Raw genomic sequence first — 22,766 nt, 5'->3', positions numbered from 1 at the left:
GAACAAGTTCTTGCTCATGTATGGATAACACCATGCTTACTTGACCATCTGGGTATCATCCAAAACACCAAAAAGTCAACACCGGTTGCAACTCAGAAAATTGAGTTTATTGGGGCCCTAATAGACTGCATGAGTCCAAGAGCATTTTTGTCAAGTAACTGTTTCCAGACAATTCTCTCTCAGTCTGCAGTCTCAATCTTCCACAACGGTTCACAGTTCTTAGGCCACATGTCTGTATACGCACAGATGGTTCAGTTTTCAAGGTTGCACCTTTTTCCTCTTCAAATGTGCCTCAAAACTGTTTACTATCGAACCCCTCATCCCCTGGACAGGTTGGTCCGCCTCCCGCCTTTGATCCTGGACTCCTTGCAGAGGTGGACAGTTCACGGGAATGTATGTCAATCCCTTCGCCTGGCATTCCCTTCGCCTGGCCCTTACCAACCAGCACTATTGTCACCGACACCTCCTTGATAAGTTGGGGAGCACATCTGGGTAGAGTACTGCACTGATATAACATTTGTATCCACGTCTGATCTGCAAAAATCGTCCATGGATGCAGATATCTGTGGATCTAAAATGTATATCCGCAGATTGGCAGGGCTCTACATCTGGGGTCACTGAAAGTTCAGGCTCTGTGGTCAGAGCAGGAAGCTTCAGGCTCTGTGGTCAGAGCAGGAAGCTTCCCTGCATATCAATGTCCTGGAGTTTGGGGCCATCTACAGTGCCTATCTTGTTTTCCTAGGCTGCGTCAAGGGTTCAGTATTTCACATGCTTACAGACAGTATCACCACAATGTATTATGTGAACAGTCAAGGGGGAGCACACACAAGGGTGCTCTGCCAAGAGGCGATCAGGCTGTGGCAGTTGTGCACTGAAGACTGTATCATTCCAATAGCTGATCACTTGCCCGAGGTCCAGACTGATCTTGCAGACGATCTCAGCAGGAATTTTTCTCTTAATCACAAGTGGTATCTGAAGCCAAGTGTCCTGCGAGTCATCTTTTTAACGTGGGGCATCCTGACGATTGACCTGTTCTCTATAAGGGAAAACATGAAATGTCATCTGTCCTGCTCTTGAGAGGTTCTCAGTCCAAGCTCTCTGATCAATTCCTTTCACCTCAACTGGCAGTCAGCTCTCCTGTACACTTTTTTCCTCTGATCCCAATCATTCATCCTTAAGCTGAATGTGGATTGGGCCAACACCATCCTCGTTGCCCCGGCATGGCCAAGGCAGTGCTGGTTTTCTGACCTTCTTGCACTGTCAGTTCAGTCTCCCATATCCTTTCTCTCCATCCCAACCTGCTCACACAGAATCTTGGTCGCACTTCCTATCCCATGCTCAGCTCTTTGCATCTTACAGCTTGACTGCTTCCTGGTTGAACAAGGAGGAAGAGCAATGTTTGGACTCTGTCAACAGGTCCTGATCAATAGTAGATAACCCTCTACCAGGATGTTCTTTTCTGGAAAATGGAAGTGTCTTTCAGTGTGGTCATTGGCCCATGGAGTACAGCCCATGCTGTAAAAGATGAACTGCAAGTTCAGTCATTAGGCATTGTGCTTAGCTCTTTGAGGGTGCATCTAGTGGAGATCTCAGCCGTTTATCCATCGTTTGTGGAAGATCGGTGTTTTCGAGTGCCATGGTGGTGAGATTCTTGAAGTGAATTCTTTGTCTCCATCCACCGGTGGAACCATAACATGGTCTTAGTGGACCTCTGTTCAAGCCTCTGGGATCTTGTCCCTCTCCTCAAAAATGTGCATTCCTCGGCCAATAACATCTGCAAGGAGAGTGAGTTTCAGGCTTTTATGGCAGAGCTTGGTTACACACAGTTCTCCAAAGACACAGTTCTCCAAAGACAAAGCGGTGATGTGGCCACACCCAAAATTTGAGGCTAAAGTGGTCTCTCAATTTCATTTAAACCAGGTGATATATTTGCCTGAGGTTTTTCCTAAGCCGAATTCATCTCCGGAGGAGCAGTGTCTTCACACATTGGACATCAGACAATGTCCGGCCTTTTATTTGGACAGGACTATATCTCATCGGTTTGTGTCGTATGCAGACCGTATGAAGGGGCAGGCAGTCTCCTCACAGACACTTTCTAAGTGGATAACTTCTTGCATCAAAACTGTATATGACACAGCTTCAGCTACGCCCCCTCTCTGGGTGTGAGTTTATTCTATGAGAGTGCAAGCTACTTCAATAGCATTCTTCAGTGATGTCTCAACATTGTATAATTGCAGGGCTGCCATGGGGTTGTCAATATGTACAATATGAACCGTTATGCCATTATCATGGCATCCAAAGCAGATGCAGACTTTGGGAAGGCATTCCTGCAGTCCGTGTTTAAGTAGACTCAGAACCCCACCTCCTGTGGATTCTGTTTGTGACTCACCTAAGTGGTATACATGACTGCATATACTCAAAGAAGAAAAAAGGGCATGTTAATTGTGGTTCTTTGAGATGTGACGCTAATGTGTATTCCATGATCCATCCCCTCTGCATCGGAGACTAGTCTCTTGGCGTTAGGTGTGAAGGAATTGAGTGAGGTCAGGGCGGCACCTCCTCATATAGCCGTGGGAGAGGCTATGGCCACAAGGCATGAACGCCACCCCTTTATGGGTACTGCTAGGCAAACTTCTCTGGCTCCAACGCTCTGGGTGCACACAAACCTCAGTGTGATGTCTGCATCACATCTCAAAGAACCACAGTGACTGTAAGTAACAGTTAATCTAAAACTAAACAAATATCTTTTCAACCTTTTTATGATTCTCTCTTCAGCCTCCGCATATCAAATAAGGGCCCCCAACCCAATCCTCTTTTCACTTTAAAAATAGGTGTGGATAGATACCAAGTCCACCTTCCAGGTGATGAAAGTTTCTTTCATCCACCAATAATAAAATCCTCCAACCGGTCTTCCAAGTTGCCAAACCATCCCCAAGTGCACCATGCCAAGAAACTCCAACACAGTCTCTGCCCAACTATTTAAAACCTTCCTGCACTACCCTCACCCCAAAAATGGCAAGACACTGTTTACTTTGATTTGGAGCCCTCTGCAGTATTACAAAAATAAATTGATGGCAACACTGATAACTGCTGATTAGCCCTGCTTTACTCCCACTATGTAGAAAGGGCTATAGAGTCATCTGATTTTTATGCTTTTAATTTGAAAATTATCTTGATCTATTGAAATATACTTATTCCGGTCACTTTTAACAAAAAACATTATAATTCTTTCTAAAATCCATTGCTCCAGATATTTAATAGTAGCTTTCAAAATGAAAAAAGTGGAAAAGACCTCATTATTGCTCACTTCTAAGAGACAGGTTTGTAGATGAAAGCAAGGGGCAAATAACCATATTTGTTGTCAGCAATGCTTTATGGGTTTCTGGAATTTGTAGCCAAGGTTGGGAAGAGTTCACTTTGTGCAGCAGTATAGTTGCGCTAGATTTTATAAGGTGTGTTGATTTGGGGAAAAAAGACATGCATCTGGCAAAATAGCTGTTCTGTAAAAGGATATGACATTCTGGATTTACTGTCACTGCCACCCACTGATTTAAATGAAGTGCAGGTTTTAATTTTTATAAAAGGAGGAAAATATGCCAAAGGCACATGAGTGCACCAGCTGTACTAGCAATAGGATCATGTTATTACAATTAACATAATGGTACTAGCAAAGGGTTTTTTCAAATTGGAATTGTTTGTGATCGTTTTATTTTTATCGTATTTTAAAGGTGGAAATATTGGAGAATACTTCACTCTAAATGATACTTCAGGAGAACTCTTGGCCACTCGTAGTTTAGACAGGGAGGATGCCAGCAACTTTACCCTCATTATTGCATGTCATGACCTGGGCAGCCCACCAAGAAGCTCAACAACACAGCTACAGATTACAGTCCTGGATGAAAATGACAACAGCCCTGTATTTGCAAAGAAGAACTATCAGACCTCTGTGACAGAAGACCTTAAGGAAGGATCAGTAGTTCTTGAGCTCTTTGCTTCAGATGAAGATGGTGGCCTGAATGGTGAGGTCATGTATTCACTGATTGATGACACCCTTGGAGCATTTACTGTTAACAGTACAACTGGCGCTATAGTTACTACAAAAGCACTAGACCGGGAGACTAAATCTCAGTATGCATTTAGAGCAGTGGCAAGTGACTGTAGCATCCAAGGCCCAAGAAGCACTACAGTTAACATTATGGTGCACATTGATGATGCCAATGACAATAGTCCCGTTTTTCTACAGAACCCTTTCAAAGTTTATGTGCCTCCTGAAACTTCTGTGAATCAGACAATAGCCACTGTGAGAGCTGCAGATGTGGATCTGGGGCCAAATGGTGCAGTGGTTTTTAATTTTGGAGTACCTGGAACTATGTTCCGTATTGACATCAATACAGGAGAGATTTATCTTCAAGAGCCATTGCCTTCTGATGGTTTCAGTTCCCACCTGCTGGTATTGGCTTCAGATCAGGGTGTCCCAGCTAGGACAGCCACAGCTCTATTGGCCATTTCCACAAGGGAACAAGAGGAGGTGATGTCATTCAGCCATAGTTTTTATGCAGTAACTGTGCCTGAAAACAGTGAAGCAGGTGGGTATCAGACTCTAACTCGTGGCTGTCAGAGACCAAAGTCCTAACCTGTTGGGCACTACAGAGAAAGAAGTGTGTAGGGAGCCTTTTTCAATAACATGCAGCATCAGGGTAAAACTGGAATTGGACTATATGCAAACAGTACGTTAAGGAAAAAAACCTTCTCCCTGCCCAGTGCACCCTGGACCAAAGGGGAGCATGATGTGCTGTCTCAGAGGCGTAGTCGGGTTTCTGGTCCCTGCACACATACAACAGAGTGCCACTCATGTTAGGCAGGATTCTCCTTTTTGAAAGAGAAGAAAGGGATTCTGCACTGCATGTTCCTCCCTCACCATGGAAAACCCTTGAGCATCTCTGCTCTGTATCTGCAAAGTGGCTGTAATGATGCATGCACAATTTTTATCCTCTGCGGTTTTCCTTGCCAACATGCATCTCCTTGGAATAAAGGCAAAATGTATCTGTCTCTGTGTGTGCTTGTGCAGATGTGTGTGTGTGTGTGCGTGTGTACCCAAACGAGACTGATTACATAATATGTCACTAATAGTTCACTTAAATAAATGCAGTGAAAGCTCAGATAAGATGAGAACTACTTCCACATGTCTGTTGCGATGTATGATTTTTGGCTTTAGCGAAATCCCTAGTGTATTGTAACTGCATTCAGAGATTTTCCAACACTTTCCTCACAGTTTCAACTTGCTAAAAGAATGTGTAGAAGTAGGCGGGGAATGCACAGAGGCTGAAATACATTCTTACTTAACAAGACATTGTGAAATTGGTAGATGTCTACAAGGGACAAGCAGTAGATAAAAGCCCACATTGTTAAATGACCCCTATAGATAAAAGCCAGATTCACTGCAGTCTCTGCCACCATTGGTGCTTTCAGGCTGTAGTGGAATAAAGTCGCTGGGGGAAAAGTTTGGGTTAGTGCAGCGAAGTCACAGTTTTGACCTGCTGGGAGCTGCTGTAAACTGATCAGAGTAGCCCATAAGACGTTCCACTGGACGTGTTCCTGCAGAGCACAGGACAAGAATTAATACTATCCCTGTCCCCAAGGGGCGGGGGCTGTCCCCTGTGTCATCACAGCAGCTGGAAGATACGATTCTCATTTCCTGGAGTCTAGGATTTTTTGGTTTTGCTTGTTTGTTTTTATCTGGCCCCACCTCTTCTTCCATGCTTTAACCAAACAGTTGTGAATTCAGCTGTGACATTTTAACTGATGGTCCCTAGAATTATACATTATGGGGTAGTGAGGGCAAGACGTTCTCAGTGGAGGGTCCTGGACTCTTGATTTTGCTGCTGCTTTGGCCCAGTAATAAATAAATTAATTAATTAATAATAGCTCTTACATAGCACTTTTCTTCAGTGGCTGTCAAGGCCTGATGACCTTCAGGGTGTGTTGCAGGAGCCCAGTTAGTCAGGTTTTTCCTTACGGTTGTGGAAGAGTGCCTTGTGGGGATCTCAGTTTTTTGTATTATTGTTGGTACTGCATTGTTTGTTTAACCTGTATACATTTAAAGAAAGAAAATCAAAATATCCTTTCAGTAATGGATAAGCTTTTGTGATTCTGCATGTGCCTAATTACAGATATAGTAATGGGACAGGTTAGGCAACCCAGCCTCAAATTATGGAAATCCCCCAAGGAATTGTGGTAAGAGAATACCATAGTCAGATGGTCTCCCACTAAATGTATTGCAAACATAAATAGCAGTAAATTTATATTATTTTGATTAAAGGAAGTTTAAAGAAGCTTCAGGGTAAATCAGAAGATTTCAGCCTGAAAGCTTACTGTGTATAGTAAGAAAACTATAGGGTACGGAAGAGCAAGTTCTTTTATGTATTCTTTTATGAGATGCTCCTATCAAGTAATAGTTCTGTTTCTCTTCGAATTATTTTATGTGATTTCAATAAATACAAAAACATACTAATTTAATTTTCTTTGTCAGAAAAAGTTATGACTATAATTAAACCCTCTGAAGGATTTGGTATGCTAGCTACAGTTCTGATTCTAAAACCCTTACTCCATATGAATAATACTTACTCTCCCACCCAGTCCCATGGAAGTATTTACATTATAAAATTCAATATTAATGTAATCAGGATTAACAAATAACATTTTATCTCATACGTTTTAGTTCCATTTTCAACCACGCAGTGGCAAAACTTCACTGTAGTTAGACAAGAATCAAAGCAATATCAACAGTGAAGCCTGATATCCTTGCTCAATTTTTACTCAGTAGTTATCCAGACAAACTCTTACTTAGGTAAGAACCTCAGGATTTCTTCAACTAAAATGTTTGGACCCAAGTTTGGTGACCTTCATATTATTCCCCTAGTTTAGTTTTGCATCATATTAAATATTTTATACACTGTATCGCAACAGGCACTTTTAGAAGTCAATTAATAAATAATCAAGTCAATGCACTCCGTAAAGTGCAAAAAACCTTTTCATTGTTCACCATGTCTGCCTCCAGTTGAATTATAGTTTGTATAGAGCCCTCTGGGTGTCAGATTCCCCAATAAAACAGTCACAGCTGCTAGGTCTGCAGGATTCTTTTATTTATTTTTGAATACATATAAGGTACCTGGGCTGGACATTTATTTACCCCTCTTTTATTCTCTGTGCTCCATGAGCCTTTTCTTTATTATCCACCCAAGAAATCTATCCTCAAACACAAAGGCAAAAGTCAGACAAATTTAGAGGAAAAAGTGGCATCCCTGGTTCCAATGTCCAGATTACAAAAGAGAGGAGAAAGGAAAGAAAACAATATGGGTATATGTTATTGTTTCATGGATAAACACAGGTCTCCCAGTGACTTGGACTGTAGCAGTAGATCAGTTCTGAGTTGTGCATGTGTGTCTCAAGCCAGAATATGACCCAGGGTTTTTATGTCTGTTTTGACTCCTGTTCTTTAGAAAAAGCACACATACTATACAAACTGTGCATTTCAGGTACTTGGTTGTTTAGTGCAGGTTGAGGTAATTTAACATAATGTTAAGATGCTTCTGATTTAACAGACAAAGCAGGGAAATTCTAAGTTAAGGCACTGGCCACTGCCTTGCCTTGCCCTGTTATGCTTGACTGGTTTGGAAGTTTCAGACGCAGTTGGATATTGTGTCCCTTATTTGAGGCAGTACCTATGCACAATGGACAGAGTCAAGTAAGTTTAGAATTGTAGCTCTTTGAGACAGAGACTGCTTTTTGCTGTACATCTAGTTTTACCTCATTCGGGACTTCAAGATTTGGCCTCATCAATTTAAGATACCAAAAGACACTATCCAAAGTGAAAATGAACTGTACGGAAACTGTAACATTTTGTTGTTTAAATGCAAGCCATATTACTATCACAGTGTGGCCAAAAAGCATCAGAAACCACAGAAATGCCACTTCTTTGCCCTCTACCAAAAAAGGTATCGACAGTTTTAACAGCATTAAAAAAAGGCGTCTGGGCTGGAAATTGGTAGACCCAGAGCAGGGATTTGATTGACCCAGTTGTTATACCCGGAAAAACAATGTATCAAATGGTAATACTGATGCAGCCATTTTTTTTTTTTGGCATTTTTTTCTCTTGCTCCTTTCAAAAATCAGGCAGAGGATGTTGTGAACACAGGACGTAGGGACGTGTCCTTCAGACACTGGATGCTGTGAACAATGGTAAATGTTGGCTGCTGGATTGAATAAAAATTGTACAGTTGTGAACGTGGGACTAGCTGTCCCTGTGATCCAAAAAGGGGCCTATGTTTAATTTCTAGAAACAATGCATTTCTCATTCTCACCTTTAGCCTTACACACATACAAATCATATATGTGTTTTCTTTTGTGATTGGTCCTACAAGTGTCCTAAGTAATGTAAAAAGTTCAGAAGCCACAATGGACATATTTCCCCCACAAGTGTTTCTGGTTTATGTTGCCATGCTTAAGAGCAAATGACTAACCAGTTAACATAACATTTCCTGTGTTTAAAAAAAAAACAGTAACAAGTACTAAGCGTGTGATTTTTGTAGTTAAAGGTAAATTATACTACTGTGATGGCACAGTCCCGCCCAAAATCTAGGACATTTTATATTAACAGCATGCCTCCTGTAATGTAGTAAAATAATGTAAGATTATAATGCCATTTGGAAGAGGTCAAGTTACACAGTAGTCTGATTCCATGACAGTTGGTTAAAATCAATTGTCGTGTGCTAAATGGCTTCATAACTGGCTTGAGAAGAACAACCATTTGGAAATCTTGATAATGTTTTTTGAACTTTGTCTCAGTTTATGTTGAGCGTGATGCTTCTGAGCAGGATAATACATTCAATTTCATATGTATTTTCTGCTCCTATTGCAAACAGCATTTTTATTTCATGCCTTTTCTGTGCTGTGTCAGATCAGTACTGTTTTCGTTGAATTTAAGATTCTTCATGAACAATAAAATGCCCTTATTTTCCTTGATGCTAACACCATATTGCATATCTCTATGCACCCTGTTACGGCACTAAAAGCTATTGTGAGTTGTATTCAGATTGTGTCTACTTAAGATTGATTGATGTATTCATTTAGAATTAAAGTGTCCACCATTACAAAACTCTGGGCTACTGTACATAAGTAAACGAAAATTAAATAATGCCTTCCCAGTTGCTCAGAGATATCAGTCATGCTTAATACCCTCATAAAAGCCCCTCTTCGTCCGCTCCTGCCCCAAAGAATTTGTGAAAGGATGAGGGTAAAATGACCAAAGATGGAGAAACTTGTGTAGGAAGGACCTACACCAAGCCTTGAATACAGCCAGAGATAGATTCCTGTAGACAGCCTCAGGGAGGGAGTTCCATAAATAGTGTCTCTGAAATAAGAAGGTCTAGCCATCAAGCCAGTGGAGGTGTGCAGAGAGCAAGGATCAAGGATTGTTGACCATGCTGAGCAGAGCATGCTGCAAAATCCATCATTTTGCCAAGGGAGCAGCAGATGTTGGGGCTCAACAAGAGTGTTTGTTGATGGGGCAATGGAGGTTGGTGGGGAAGTTCCTGTCTATTAAGTTGTGATGTGGGTGGAGTTTTGTTGAGTGGTTGTTGCTGGTTTTGTTTTTGTTGTGTGCTATTTTAAATAATGTTAAAAGCACCCAGAGTGGCAGATGGGCACCTTTGCATGCATTGTTATTAATCACAGTAAATCTATAAGTAATAAAGATAAGATAAGATCTTGCAAAGTTGACTCTATTAAAAACTATTGATGCTTCTGTAGGAACCTCACTTTTGACTGTAGAAGCTTATGATGATAATTTACTGGGAAAAGGCATAAAATACAGGCTATTCAGTGACAATGAAGATATTTTCTCGATACACCCCATCACAGGTAAATTAATTTATTTAAATTTGTTTTAAAGGCATGTTTAAGGCTTTTGATATCTGAATAAACATTAAATTATGTACAAAGTGTTTCCATGTTGGGATTGCTTTTATACCAAAACATTTTCATTAATGATGTTAGTTTAAATCAAAAACTAGTAGAAGTGGGTGATAGGCAGTTAAGTGTAACAAACATCTGTTGCCATAAGAACCATTTTTATATGTCATAGATATACACATGCCTTTTGTCTACAGTTAATCTAGAATACATGGCCTGATTCTCCTCTTATCATAGGGTAAATCATTAGTAATGTCATTGACATCAGTGGAGTTACACACTTGTAAAATTCTTGTGAGAGGAAAATCATGCCCAAGAGTATTCCTCTTTAAAACTCTTCTGTTCTTCAAGTATATGCAGCTGTGTATTTCACTTAGGGGTGTGTGTACCCACCGCACCAGAGCCAGAGAATTTTGCTAGCAGTACCTGTAGAGGGGTGGTGCTCGCACCTCATGGCTAGAGCCCCTCCCCTGCCTGTATGAGGTGGTGCCACCCCAGCCCCCCTCAGTTCCTTGTTACCTTCCATTGCTGGAGTTGGGGCTCTTAATCTCGCAATTTTTCACTATTTCTTAATGACTTTTTCTAGTTGTATATGTTTAGTAGTACCCTAAGGGTTAGTTAGATTTAGTGTTAGTTGCATTTAATTAAATATTCCCCTGTGATGCTCTCACCATTGTCCGTCATGTGGGGGAGCAATCCCAGCAACAATCCCCAGTTGCAGTGTTTGCTTTGCAGTGTAAGACCCATCTCAAATAGCGGTGTGCAGTTTGTAGATTGTTCACAAAACAGACTCTGGTGGCTAGGACCTTCTCCTGAAGCAGCACATGCTCAACCAAGCCATGTGGCCTGCTTCAGCACCGAGGCCCTCATCAGATTGGCGATCACTCTCAGGTTCTGAGAGTGTTGCTGTTTCATGCTCTGGAGCTGCCTCTTTGAAGAGGGGGAGGAGCTGTTCCTCATCAAGTGCACTGGGGAAAAGGTCCCATAAGACCAAGCAAGACCACTCCAGGTCTTGTGCGGAGTCCTCTGCCTCCTTCAGGAGATGCTAGTGCTGATGCATGGGCTGGCGCAGGTGCCTCTAACTGTTCCATGGTAGGGCACAGGTTGGTTAGAGTCCCGATTCTGGCCCCAGGACATCCTTTGAGTCCAGTACCAATGAGGGTGATGTCGGCATCGGCTGTTTGCATGCTGGCAGCATACCAGGCAGCTATGGATCACCCCTGCCTGTCCAGCTCAATCTTTCCCTTGGTCCAGGACTTTGCCAGGATTACATCATTTATAGCCCTGTTGGCTGGTCAAGCTGCTGAACCTTTGTGTCCATCAGCACTGTACCCTGATGTTCCCTTTCCATAATCTGTGGAAGCAGGTCCGGTGCCAGGCTTGATGCAAAGGACCTTCTTAGCACCAGGAAGATCCTTGGCCCTGTTGCATTCAGCATTGCCAATGTTACTGTGGTGGCTCTCACTGCCCTCCACTTCGGCACCGTCAGCTACCTATCATGCTGCCTCTTCCAGCTCCACCTGTTCAGGAGCAGGAGCCAGCCTTGGTGCAGTTAACTGAATATTCTTAATCCCAGGACAATTTGGCACGGCCTGGCTCCTCTTCTCCTTCAGTATCTAAGGCTCTTCTTTGAGTGAAGGTAAGAAGGAACTGAGGGCTTGGCCCTATATACTGGCGCTATGTGCGTACAGCACCAGAGTGCACCAGAGCAAACAACTTGTGGGTATTCTCCTGCAGGAACTCGGCCATAATGCCCAGGGAAGCAGCCACAAGCTGCAAAAGATCCTGACAGGCCTTGAAATAAAACGATTACTAACATTTCCGTAACTGTTGTTCTTCAAGACATGTTGTGCACATCCATTCCATTGTAGGTGTGTGTGCACCACAAGCACAGTCGCCGGAAATTTTTCCCTCCGTGGTATGCCAGAGATTTAATAAGACCTTTGCTGTGTATTAAATGACTATCAGTTGACTGTTAAAAACTTACTTCCTTCTGACTAACTATTTACAAGACACGTATCTACAGCTTAGTTAAACCTTAAGCTTGTTTTTAATCATGAGTTATTAACATACAACTGTCTTATTTAATATATATTAAATAAACATTTGGCAACTTTTTATAAGACATTATTAAAATATGCTTTTGTAATAAGAAATATAGAACCAGTGGCAGAACCCAGGTAAATTAGGGGATTGTAGCCACCAAAAAAATCCAATAGTTTTCCACCTAGATTGCCTTCTGAAATGTTTTTATTTTGGAGTAACCACCCTGGAATGAAATGGCACTCACTTAGCCTAATTATTTAGAAGACTAACCTTAATCACCCTTGTTTGAAAATCTTGGCAATAACATTTTAGATCTACATTTGTGTTGTAGTTTCTTCCTTTAGTTATACATATATTTTCCTTTGTATTCTTTTATTGGATATATTGAACAGTTATTGTTTTCTTTATTGCACAGTATGTGTCCTCACTTTTAACAGTTTATTTTTCCTAAATATGTATATAACCTGTCCTCCTTTAAATTCTTTTTGGAAAATAAAACAGGTGAACTCACAGTGAAAGAGCCAAAGTTTCTTGACCATGAAGTCAAGAGTAAAGTGCATCTCGTTGTTTTGGCTGAAAATGGCTTGAATTCAGCACACTGTGGAGTGACAGTTTGGGTGCAAGATGTGAACGATAATGCACCTAAATTTGAGCAAAGCTCTTACAAAACATCGGTGTGGGAAGGCCAAATCTACAATACATATGTCATGCAGGTAACAGGGAATACATATTTACAAACCTATTTCTGCAGTTAAAATTAAGAATAGCCAAACTAAGGCCACAGTCCAGCAGTGTATTCATTGGGCTTCCCCCTGTTCAAGATGCATATGCCTTCTTTAATGTTGCTGCTGCCTTGCCTGGAAACCTAAAATTTATAATTATTTTGGATGCATTAGAGCTCACCGTTCAGTTCAGTTTTTATCAAATTAGGCCAATATCCTTTAGCTTCTGACTGATTGTAGAAATAGAAACTAAATTCAACTTTCTTGTTGTCTTCCTCTGCTTCTAACAAAAAGCAATTCTTGCTCATGAATGGTAGTCAGAGAATGATTGTTCAAGGCTAGTTCATATTTCAGCATAGATAGATTCTTGCTCCCAGCAGTGTCTCTAGAGTTTGTCACTTTAAAATTAATCCATTCAGCTCCAGTCAGGAGTAAAATCCTTTTGTCAGATCTAAGCATCTGATTTTAAATCTGCTGCTGAAAGAGTAACTCATCTTATTGTATGTGTGAAAATGCTCCTTCCTCTGAACATTCTTCAAAAGTGTTTCCAGCTGTTCCAGTTTGTTTCCAGCTGTTCATGCGCTATATCTATGTTGGAGCAGAAGAGGGGCATTATTTGGAGTAGAAAGGAGAACAGTTTTCTCCACGCTTCCCCTCCCATTTTTCCCATTGCAAGGTACGTCAGAATGAAGGTCATGTTAGGACCTGAAGATGTTCCTCCTCTGAGAATAAATAAATGGAATGCAACAACTGCCCTGAATGTGAAGCCACTAGGGAGTTGGATGAGCATACATTTGTTTAGAGAAACATATGTCTGCTAATGGAAAAAAAATGACAAAGCAATCAAATGTGTCTGGAATAATCTGGATCCTGTAAAGTGTGTCTCGTGCTTAACAGTAGGAAAAAGAACCAGTGAGGACTCTTCAAGGAGGCTGGGGAAATGTTCTCTATCTTGAGAATCCTGGACTGGTATCTTTTCCTGGTGCCGAACATTGGTTATTCAGCTAGTTTTATATTCTATTTCTGCTCCTTTTCCACTATTCTTTATTCTTTTAGATTTAAACAATAATTCATAATAGCCTATAGAAAGATGCCTTAAGCATTAATAATTATTATTTCATTTATTTGTAATAGCGCTTAGGGTCTCCTGACCAGGGATCAGGACCCTATTGTGCTAGTGACTGTACACACACGTAACAGAGACTGACAATCTACTAATAGCCCTGGTCTACACTACAGGGTTAGGTTGATTTAGCCGCGTTTGGTCGATTTTATAATGAATGCGTCTACACAAGCAACCCCGTTCCGTCGACCTAAAGAGCTCTTAAAATCGACTTCTGTACTCCTCCCCGGCAAGGGGAGTAGCTCTAAAATCGACCTTGCTAGGTCGAATTTGGGGTAGTGTTGACACAAATCGACGTTATTGGCCTCCGGGAGCTATCCAAGAGTGCTCCAATGTGACCGTTCTGGACAGCACTTTCAACTCCGATGCACCAGCCAGGTACACACAAAAAGCCCCAGGAACTTTTGGATTTAATTTCCTATTTGGTCAGCGTGGCGAGCTCAGCAGCACAGGTGACCATGCAGTCTTCCCAGAATCGCAAATGAGCTCCAGCATGGAGCGAACGGGAGACACTGGATCTGATTGCTGTATGGGGAGAAGAATCTGTGCAGGCAGAACTCTGATCAAAAAGAAGAAATGCTAATATATATGCCAAAATCGCACAGGGCGTGATGGACAGAGGTTTCAACAGGGACACACAGCAGTGCCACGTGAAAGTGAAGGAGCTCAGGCAAGCCTACCAAAAGACAAAGGAGGCAAATGGTCGCTCCGGGTCAGAGCCCCATACATGCCGCTTCTATGATCAGCTGCATGGCATTCTAGGGGGAGACCCTACCACTACCCCACCACTGTCCATGGACACCTTCAAGGGGGGAGTCTCACGCAACAGGGAGGAGGATTTTGTGGATGAGGAGGAGGAGGAGAATGTGCAGCAGGCAAGTGGTGAATCCATTCTCCCTGGCAGCCAGGACCTTTTCATCACCCTGGAGTCAATACCTTCCCAAGGCAGGATCCCCGACCCTGACGGTGGAGAAGGCACCTCTGGTGAGTGCACATTTGTAACTACACTACAGGGTTTAAAAGCAATAGTGTTTAATGTTCGATTTTCCCCGAAGACTCGGGATGCATTCGCGGCCAGTACAGCTACTGGAACAGTCTGTTAACATGTCTGGGGATGGAGCGAGAATCCTCTAGGGACATCTCCATGAAGCTCTCCTGGAGGTACTCTGAGAGACTTTTAGAAGGTTTCTGGGGAAGGCTGCCTTATTTGGTCCTCCAAGGTAGGACACTTTAACCACACCAAGCCAGTAGCAAGTAGTCTGGAATCATTGCAGCACAAAGCTTGGCAGCGAATGGTCCTGGGTTTTGGTCGCATTCAAGCAACATTCAGTCTTTATCTTTCTGTGTTAGCCTCAGGAGAGTGATATAATTCATGATCACCTGGTTGAAATAGGGGAACTTTTGTAAGGGAACAGTAAAAGGACACTGTTCATGCTGGGCTGTTTGCGCTTGGCTAAAAGGAATCATACCATAGCCACGCAGTGGGGGGAGGGGTGAAGGGATCATCCCAAATAGCCATGCGGAGGGGTGGGGGGAAGCTATGTGCTGCACATCCACCCGAAAACCGCAGCCCCTCCTTTTAGATGGCAAACCCAACCAGCATTGCTTGCTATAGGAAAGGAGGATGCAGCAGTTTGAAACCATTTCCACATGTTATGAAGGCAATAGAAGCCAGTACCCTTTGGCTTACCATGGCTGCCTGGAAACTGAATTCTGTTGCCCAGCTGTGTGTGATGTGTCACCATACCGACAGGCACTCAATATAAAAGGCAAAATGCGACCTTGTACCCAAAGCACATGTGCTGTCTGCTGTGAATTGCTTGATTCACTGTGAAAGAGTCTCCCTTTTGTTCTCAGAAACGTATCATCTTAAATTTTACACTCCCTTTTTATCCACCTGTAGATGCAAATGTTTCTATACTCCCCCTATCATCTCCATCCCTGAGGTTATCACAGATTAGAGGGCAAAAAAAAAACGCACTCTCGATGACATGTTTTCCAAGCTCATGCAGTCCTCCTGCACTGATTGGGCACAGCTGAATGCATGGTAGCATTCAGTGGCAGAGTCCAAGAAAGCATGAAGTGAGCACGATGAGAAGAGGGAGGATGCAATGCTGAGGCTAATGGGGGAGCAAACGGACATGCTCAGGCATCTGGTGGAGCTGCAGGAAAGCCAACAAGAGCACAGACCGCCACTGCAACCACTATACAACCGCCTGCCCTCCTCCCCAAGTTCCATATTCTCCTCACCCAGACGCCCAAGAACACGGGAGTGGGGAGGCTCCGGGCACCCAGCCACTCCACCCCAGAGGATGGCCCAAGCAACAGAAGGCTGTCATTCAAACAGTTTTGATTTGTAGTGTGGCTACAATAATGCATGGTTTCACAACAATAGTGACTTTATTTTCTTTGCCAGCTGTGATCGAAGGGGGGAGGGTGGTTGGCTTACAGGGAATTAAAATCAACAAAAGGGGCGGGTCTGGATCAAGGAGAAACACACCCAACTGTCACACCGTAGACTGGCCAGTCATGAAACTGGTTTTCAAAGACTCTCTGATGTGCAGCGCACCTTCCTGTACTCTTCTAATCGCCCTGGTGTCTGGCTGTTCAAAATTGACAGCCAGGTGATTTGCCTCAACCTCCTACCCTGCCATAAATATCTTCCCCTTACTCTCACAGATATTATGGAGCACACAGCAAGCAGTAATAACAATGGGAATATTGGTTGCACTGAGATCTAATCTAGTCAGCAAACAGTGCCAGCAAGCTTTTAGATGTCCAAAGGCACATTCTAGCACCATTCTGCACTTGCTCAGCCCATAGTTGAACTGCTCCTTGCTACTGTCCAGGCTGCCTGTGTATGGCTTCATGAGCCATGGGAGCAAGGGGTAGGCTGGGTCTCCAAGGATAACTGTTGGCATTTCAACATCCCCAACGGCAATTTTCTGGTCTGGGAAGTAAGTCCCTTCTTGCAGCTGCTCAAACAGCCCAGAGTTCCTAAAGATGCGAACGTCATGCACCTTTCCCAGCCATCCCTTGTTGATGTAGGTGAAACGTTCCTTGTGATCCACCAGTGCTTGCAGCACCATTGAGAAGAGTCCCTTGCGGTTTACGTACTGGTTGGCAAGGTGGTCCGGGAGCAGTCAGGCATTGCAAGCTTCCACAAGACTATTGCCACTCACTTCTCAACTGCCAGGGCAGCTCTCATCTTGGTATTCCTGCGCTTCAGGGTGGGGAAAAGCAACTCACAGAGTTCCAGGAAAGTGGCCTTATGCACGCGAAAGTTTCGCAGCCACTGGGAATCATCCCATACCTGCAAGACTATGCGGTCCCACCAGTCTGTGCTTGTTTGCCGAGCCTAGAATCGGCGTTCCACTGTATCATCCAACCCCACTGCCACCATGATGTCCCAATTGCCACAGCCCATGCTTTCAGGAATGTCTCTGTCCATGTCCTCCTCATAATCGTCCTCGTGCTGCCATCTCTTAGCCAGGTTCTGCACATACTGCAGTATAATGCACAAGGTATTTACAATGCACGCAACAGCAGTGGTGAGCTGAGCGGGCTCCATGCTTGCCTTGCTATGGTGTCTGCATGGGTAACCCCGGAAAAAAGGCCTCAAAATGATTGTCTGCAGTTGCTTTCACAGAGGGAGGGAAGGGAGACTGACGACATGTACCCAAAACCACCAGTGACAATGTTTTTGCCCCATCAGGCATTGGGAGCTTAACCCAGAATTCCAATGGGCAGCGGAGACTGCGGGAACTGTGGGATAGCTTCCCACAGTGCACCGCTCCATGATTAGATGCTAGCCACGGTAGTGAGGACGCATTCTGCCGACTTAATGCACTTAGTGGGGACATACACAATCGACTGTATAAAATCAATTTCTAAAAATAGACTTCTATAAAATCGACCTAATTTCACAGTGTAGACATACCCATAGTAACCACGCAGCAGCATAGAAATAATCAAATACATAAGAACAGATCAACTCAGCCACCTCTTGCTTTATTGTTTGAAATTTCAGTTCTGCAGCAGAATGTATTAATAGAAGAAAATTGAGTTGTTTTTATTTTGTAAAAATATTTCCATTCATCGTGGGCTTGGTAACTTCCCCTGGGCTAATCCACAAAATTTGGGGCCTAAACTATTTGATTGTCCCTTTTAATCTGTGTGGCCAAAATGCAGCTAACTGGCAGAAACAGATATATGTGATGTAACACTTTGCTTTTTGAAATTGCAGTTTGTTATCTGAGATTAAGCATGGATCTTCTTCCCAAACAGATTTTTGCAGCTGACCTTGACAGTGGGCTAAATGGAGAAATTGAGTATTCAATTTTATCTGGTAATGAAAACAAAACATTCCTGATTGATTCAACAAGGGGGATTTTAGCAACTAATGCAATCCTGAATCACGAAGACATTTCATCATACAGGTTGTGTACAGTGTCTGCATAAAATATATATTGTTGCTAATTGTGTTTACCTCAAATTGATATTGCTCATGCTGTCTGTCTTAGGGTTTTATACTGCTGCCCATCTCTGTCTATTGGGAACACCCACCATGTAAACTCAATAGCAATAGTGAATGTTATCACAGAGTACTTCTCTGTTTTTGGAGTAAAAACATAACCTTGTTAAATCAGCTAGAGCACACACTGACACAAAAGCACAATAGATCTTTCAAGATACCCTGTTTACGTTGACATATGGCCATGTGTGCAGGGGCAGGAATTGAATGTCAAGAAAGGTCATTCAGAATTACTCTTTTCTGTTCTTCAGCACTGTGGTCTTTTTTTTTTTTTGGTAAAAGAAGCCATTTTTAATACAAAAGAGGAAGAGATTTTTAAGAGACATTGTTGGCAGTTTCTTTTACAGTATGGCAGATACGTTTTCAATAGTGAGTGATATAATATTGTAGAATTTCAATGGGATGTGATGAAACAGCATTTCCAGCAGTTCCCACAGCTGCCTTCTTCTCTAGAATCCCAGCTTTCATTTTGAGAAAAATAGAGTAAGTTTCTAGCTGATATGGTTGGAAAGAATCCAACTGTTCATCGAAGTGTGTAAGAAAGAAAAGGTAGCATCATATAAAGAAGGTCTACACAGTCTGCTCTGAAAGACTGTTCATTTTGGTGTCATGAATGGATGGATGCAGGAAAGAATACCACCACTTACTTTTTCTCCCCAGTCAAGAAGCCGCCAAGCCCAAGGAGCCCACCTAGGCCTTTGTGCTACACTGAGGGGAAGCCAAGCCCAAGGAGCCATGCAGAGGTCATGGGTATATTTGGACCCTAGTCAGGGTGAGCCAAGCTCAGAGATCATTCATGGCATGATCCTGCTTTGAACAACTATGCCAACTACTGAGAATAGTGTCTTATTTCGGTACCTCAAGTGGGAGAAGTTTGGAAGATTACCATGAACATTCTTTTTTCAGTTCAACCCCTGCATGAAAGTACATTAAAGTCCATTGTGAAGTCTTTTCAGACAAATTCCCACTTCATTTAATAGGAAGTTTGCTTTCACATGGACAATAGGAGTGATCCCTTACGGCAGTAAGAACATTTCCTTGATTTCCACTTAATTAGCAAGAATTGTACAGCCAGTTTCCCTGCATAAACCCAGTTACAGCAGTATCAACATAAAGAGAACACTGCTAATCCCAGAAATAGCAATGTGTTGACTGCTATAGTTAAGGTTGAATTTGTTCTTAATTCTGCTTTGACTATTGTTACCTGGGTTCTATCCATGTGGAAGGTACTAGAATTTTCATCTATAAGCCTTTTTGTACTTAGTTTTGTTGTGTTTCTCCTGCAACTCCCAGATTCATAATCAAGTGAACTTGACTCTTACATTACAAATCATGCCATAATTAGAATTACAAGGTAAAGAAAGCATGCAAGTAAAGATATGTCAATTGTTTAGCATAGCAAACCAGTTTTATATACTACAGTTCTCTAAGAAATTAAATTACTGTATATTGTATCATTGAAATTGTGACTTTTTTCATATGGCTCTAGCACCAGCTAATGCATATACAAGTTCTCTTTTCCTACTGGGCCTCAGATTTTTAATTATCCAGTCAGAATTTAGAAAACGACATCAACTGTATTACCAGAATGTGACTTTTTAAAAATATCAGTATAATTATGGCAATAGTCTCCTATAGGAATGATTTTGTGTGAACATAATGCCCAGAATATTTCATTTAATTTATTTTTCATTTTCTCCTGAGCCAAGAGTATCCGCCATTATTTTTAATGTATCTACAATAGTAGAAAGATTTAGTTTGCTGAAATAATACTTTAAAAGGGTATTTGAAATGAATCTTCTAAAGGAAATTCTCAGTTAATGAAGCATTCATGTTGTTAATGTAATGATACCTACTTGTGTCCTTAAATGTGAATTTGCTTTTATTTAGTATTTAAATCAGAACCATAACATTCTTTTAATGTAAATTCTGTTTGATGTTTGTTTATATATCATTTCATTCTTAATAATCTGTGGTTTCTTATTTGTAGTAAAAGGAATCAGAAGAGCAACAGAAACTGTTCTAAAAAATGTTTTTCTGACTTTTTTTTTAAATGTTTTTCAAAATGGCCCAATTACATTTTTTCCTCTCAAAATTTGAAAACAGTTGCTTGTTTCAGCTAAATCAGACATTTTCATCCCCTAGAATTTCTAAGTCCTTTGAAATAGAGGGTTTTAATAAAAGTGTTGACAGAACCTTAATTTTAATGTCTGGGCTGAGATGATTTTATGAGATTTTTTTTTCCATTGAAAATTATTATTTTTAGTAAAACATTTCCATGTGTACCTTGAAAATATTCATTCTCGACCAGCTAGGCTTTCTGTATGGAATTACATAGATGGTTACCAACTGAATACAAGTCTGTAATTCAAGTTTTGTGTTCTGCTGGTGTCATAAACAGCAAGAAAATTCAGAGTACAGCATGTGTGGTTCATGATGGCAGTAGAATCCACAGCTTGAATTACAGCTTTGGTGTTCAGTATTGTCAGGTGAACATTAAGAAAGTCACTATTTATTTGTCCCTTTCATCAGAAAGTGCTTGTAAGATGACGGAAGAGTTTAACTCTTCAAACTCAACGAGGGAGACAGAGAAAGTGCTGCTTGCCATTTAAATGTTTATACTATATAAAACATTTGACATTGCTAAGCCCCTGCAGTGTATATACCTTTGTTTAGTCTGACCTTCTGACCACATCTTTTTTTTTTAAAGGAGTTATAGAACAATCCATGGAGCTGAATTAGATTCAACCCTAAATTCCCTTTCTGGGGATTTTCTTTTTATCCATCTTTGTTTATAATAAGCAATTTGATCTTGATTGTATAGAAGTTAATTCTGAGAAACAATGTCAGGAGCAAATTTCTTTTTATGATTTTTTGTTTGATTGGATCACTGCTTTCTTTGTTACATTGTCTAGGAAAATGAAAGTAATGTTAGAAGAATCGACAGCAGTTCCTTGTCCAGGTGTTTAATGAAGACCTAAAAGTAGATGCTTGTTTTATATGCTGATGGGAAAACCCTGGCCTCATTGAAGTCCATAGGAATTCTTTCATTGACTTAAATGGGGCCAGAATTTCACCCTGAGTTTTTAGGGTGACTGTCTAGTCAATCCTACAGCAGTTGTTACATTGTTTCATTGGGTTCAGTATGTCTTTGTCACCTAGGTCCCCTTGGACTTTGTTCTTTCAACCTTCAAAAAATAAAATTGTAGTCACTCATTTGTATATTGGAAATTAAAATGTGATTTTGGCAATGGCAAGAAGAAAGGTAAGACATATTAGCTAATCTCATCGTTTTTCATTTTCGTTTTGTACGTTTGAAATCAGTGTTGAATAATTCTATTATTTCTGGCTACGTGTGACAACTGTGACTTCCTTTCAATACTAGGTTAGTTGTGCAAGTTGCTGATAGAGGAACCCCCAGCCTTTCTGCTACAAGCATAGTAACGATACAGGTAGTCGACGTTAATGACAATACCCCAACAATCCAACCACTAGGCAAAGTGGGAGTCTCTGAAAGTAAGTGTGACGGTGCAGAAAAGTGTTACTGAGTCAAGGGAATGTCAGATCAAGATATTACCTTTCATTTTGATTTGTAACAAAATGTTTTAGTGGAAGAAATCTCAAAAAATCATGGCAATATTAACAGAAATATTGAAGCAAATATGATCTGCTTTTGCTTTCAAAGGCATGATTCTTAATCTTTGGACATTATATTTAGGAACAGTTCGGAGCCAAAATACTGGAAATGTTAAAAAAAAAAATACAGCTGTGGTATATTCTCTGTGGACTCCAGGCTCAAATTCCACAGATGTCTTAAATTTATCTATTTTTTTTAATAGAAAAAAATGCTGTTAAAGCCAATGCTGTGAAAAAAATCTTTGGAATTTTATTATTTTGAAGGAAACATTTTCTTTCCATAATATGAGACCTTTCTTTAGAAACATTCAGCAGCATGGCCTAGTATGGAGCATGGAGATTGGAGTTCTTGAGTTCTAATGCCAGCTCAGCATCTGACTTCTTATGTGACCTTGGACCACTTAGGCCAAACTTTTCTAACTTGTATGTGTCATGTTGGGCACTTCTGACACTATCTAAGCACCTAAATAAGTAGCCTGATTTTCAGAAATGCTGCGCATCCACAGCTCCTGTTGACAGAGTGTATCAAAGTTGTACTTTTTCATGTGGATGTAAGTCAGGCCACTTCTATTTAGATATCTAAGTTTAGCACCAAATTTGAGAATGTTGGCCTTAAACTATCTAGTCCTCATTTCCCAAACTCATGGAAGGGCCCGTTGAGCCCTCAGGATCTTGTGTCCTGTACCAACTTTTGCTGAAGATCTCATGTCCACTGACCATTACCTCATCCAGGAGA

The 22,766-nt window shown here is 41.5% G+C and overlaps 1 protein-coding gene across 1 annotated transcript in view; it reads left to right on the top strand.

The window, feature by feature from the left end:
- Positions 1-22,766, top strand: part of DCHS2 (dachsous cadherin-related 2) — a 232,071-nt gene that overhangs the window by 195,483 nt on the left and 13,822 nt on the right. Inside the window, exons 13-17 of the mRNA XM_073343187.1 lie at positions 3,729-4,586; positions 9,808-9,918; positions 12,517-12,728; positions 18,148-18,299; positions 21,780-21,910. Coding sequence (XP_073199288.1) covers positions 3,729-4,586; positions 9,808-9,918; positions 12,517-12,728; positions 18,148-18,299; positions 21,780-21,910 — 1,464 coding nt within the window. The remainder of the gene's footprint in view (positions 1-3,728; positions 4,587-9,807; positions 9,919-12,516; positions 12,729-18,147; positions 18,300-21,779; positions 21,911-22,766) is intronic.

This window comes from Lepidochelys kempii, chromosome 4, assembly GCF_965140265.1.
Source record: "Lepidochelys kempii isolate rLepKem1 chromosome 4, rLepKem1.hap2, whole genome shotgun sequence".
Classification (NCBI taxonomy): domain Eukaryota; kingdom Metazoa; phylum Chordata; order Testudines; family Cheloniidae; genus Lepidochelys; species Lepidochelys kempii.
Note: the sequence above shows the minus strand (reverse complement) of the source record. Positions and strands in the feature narration are given on the sequence as shown.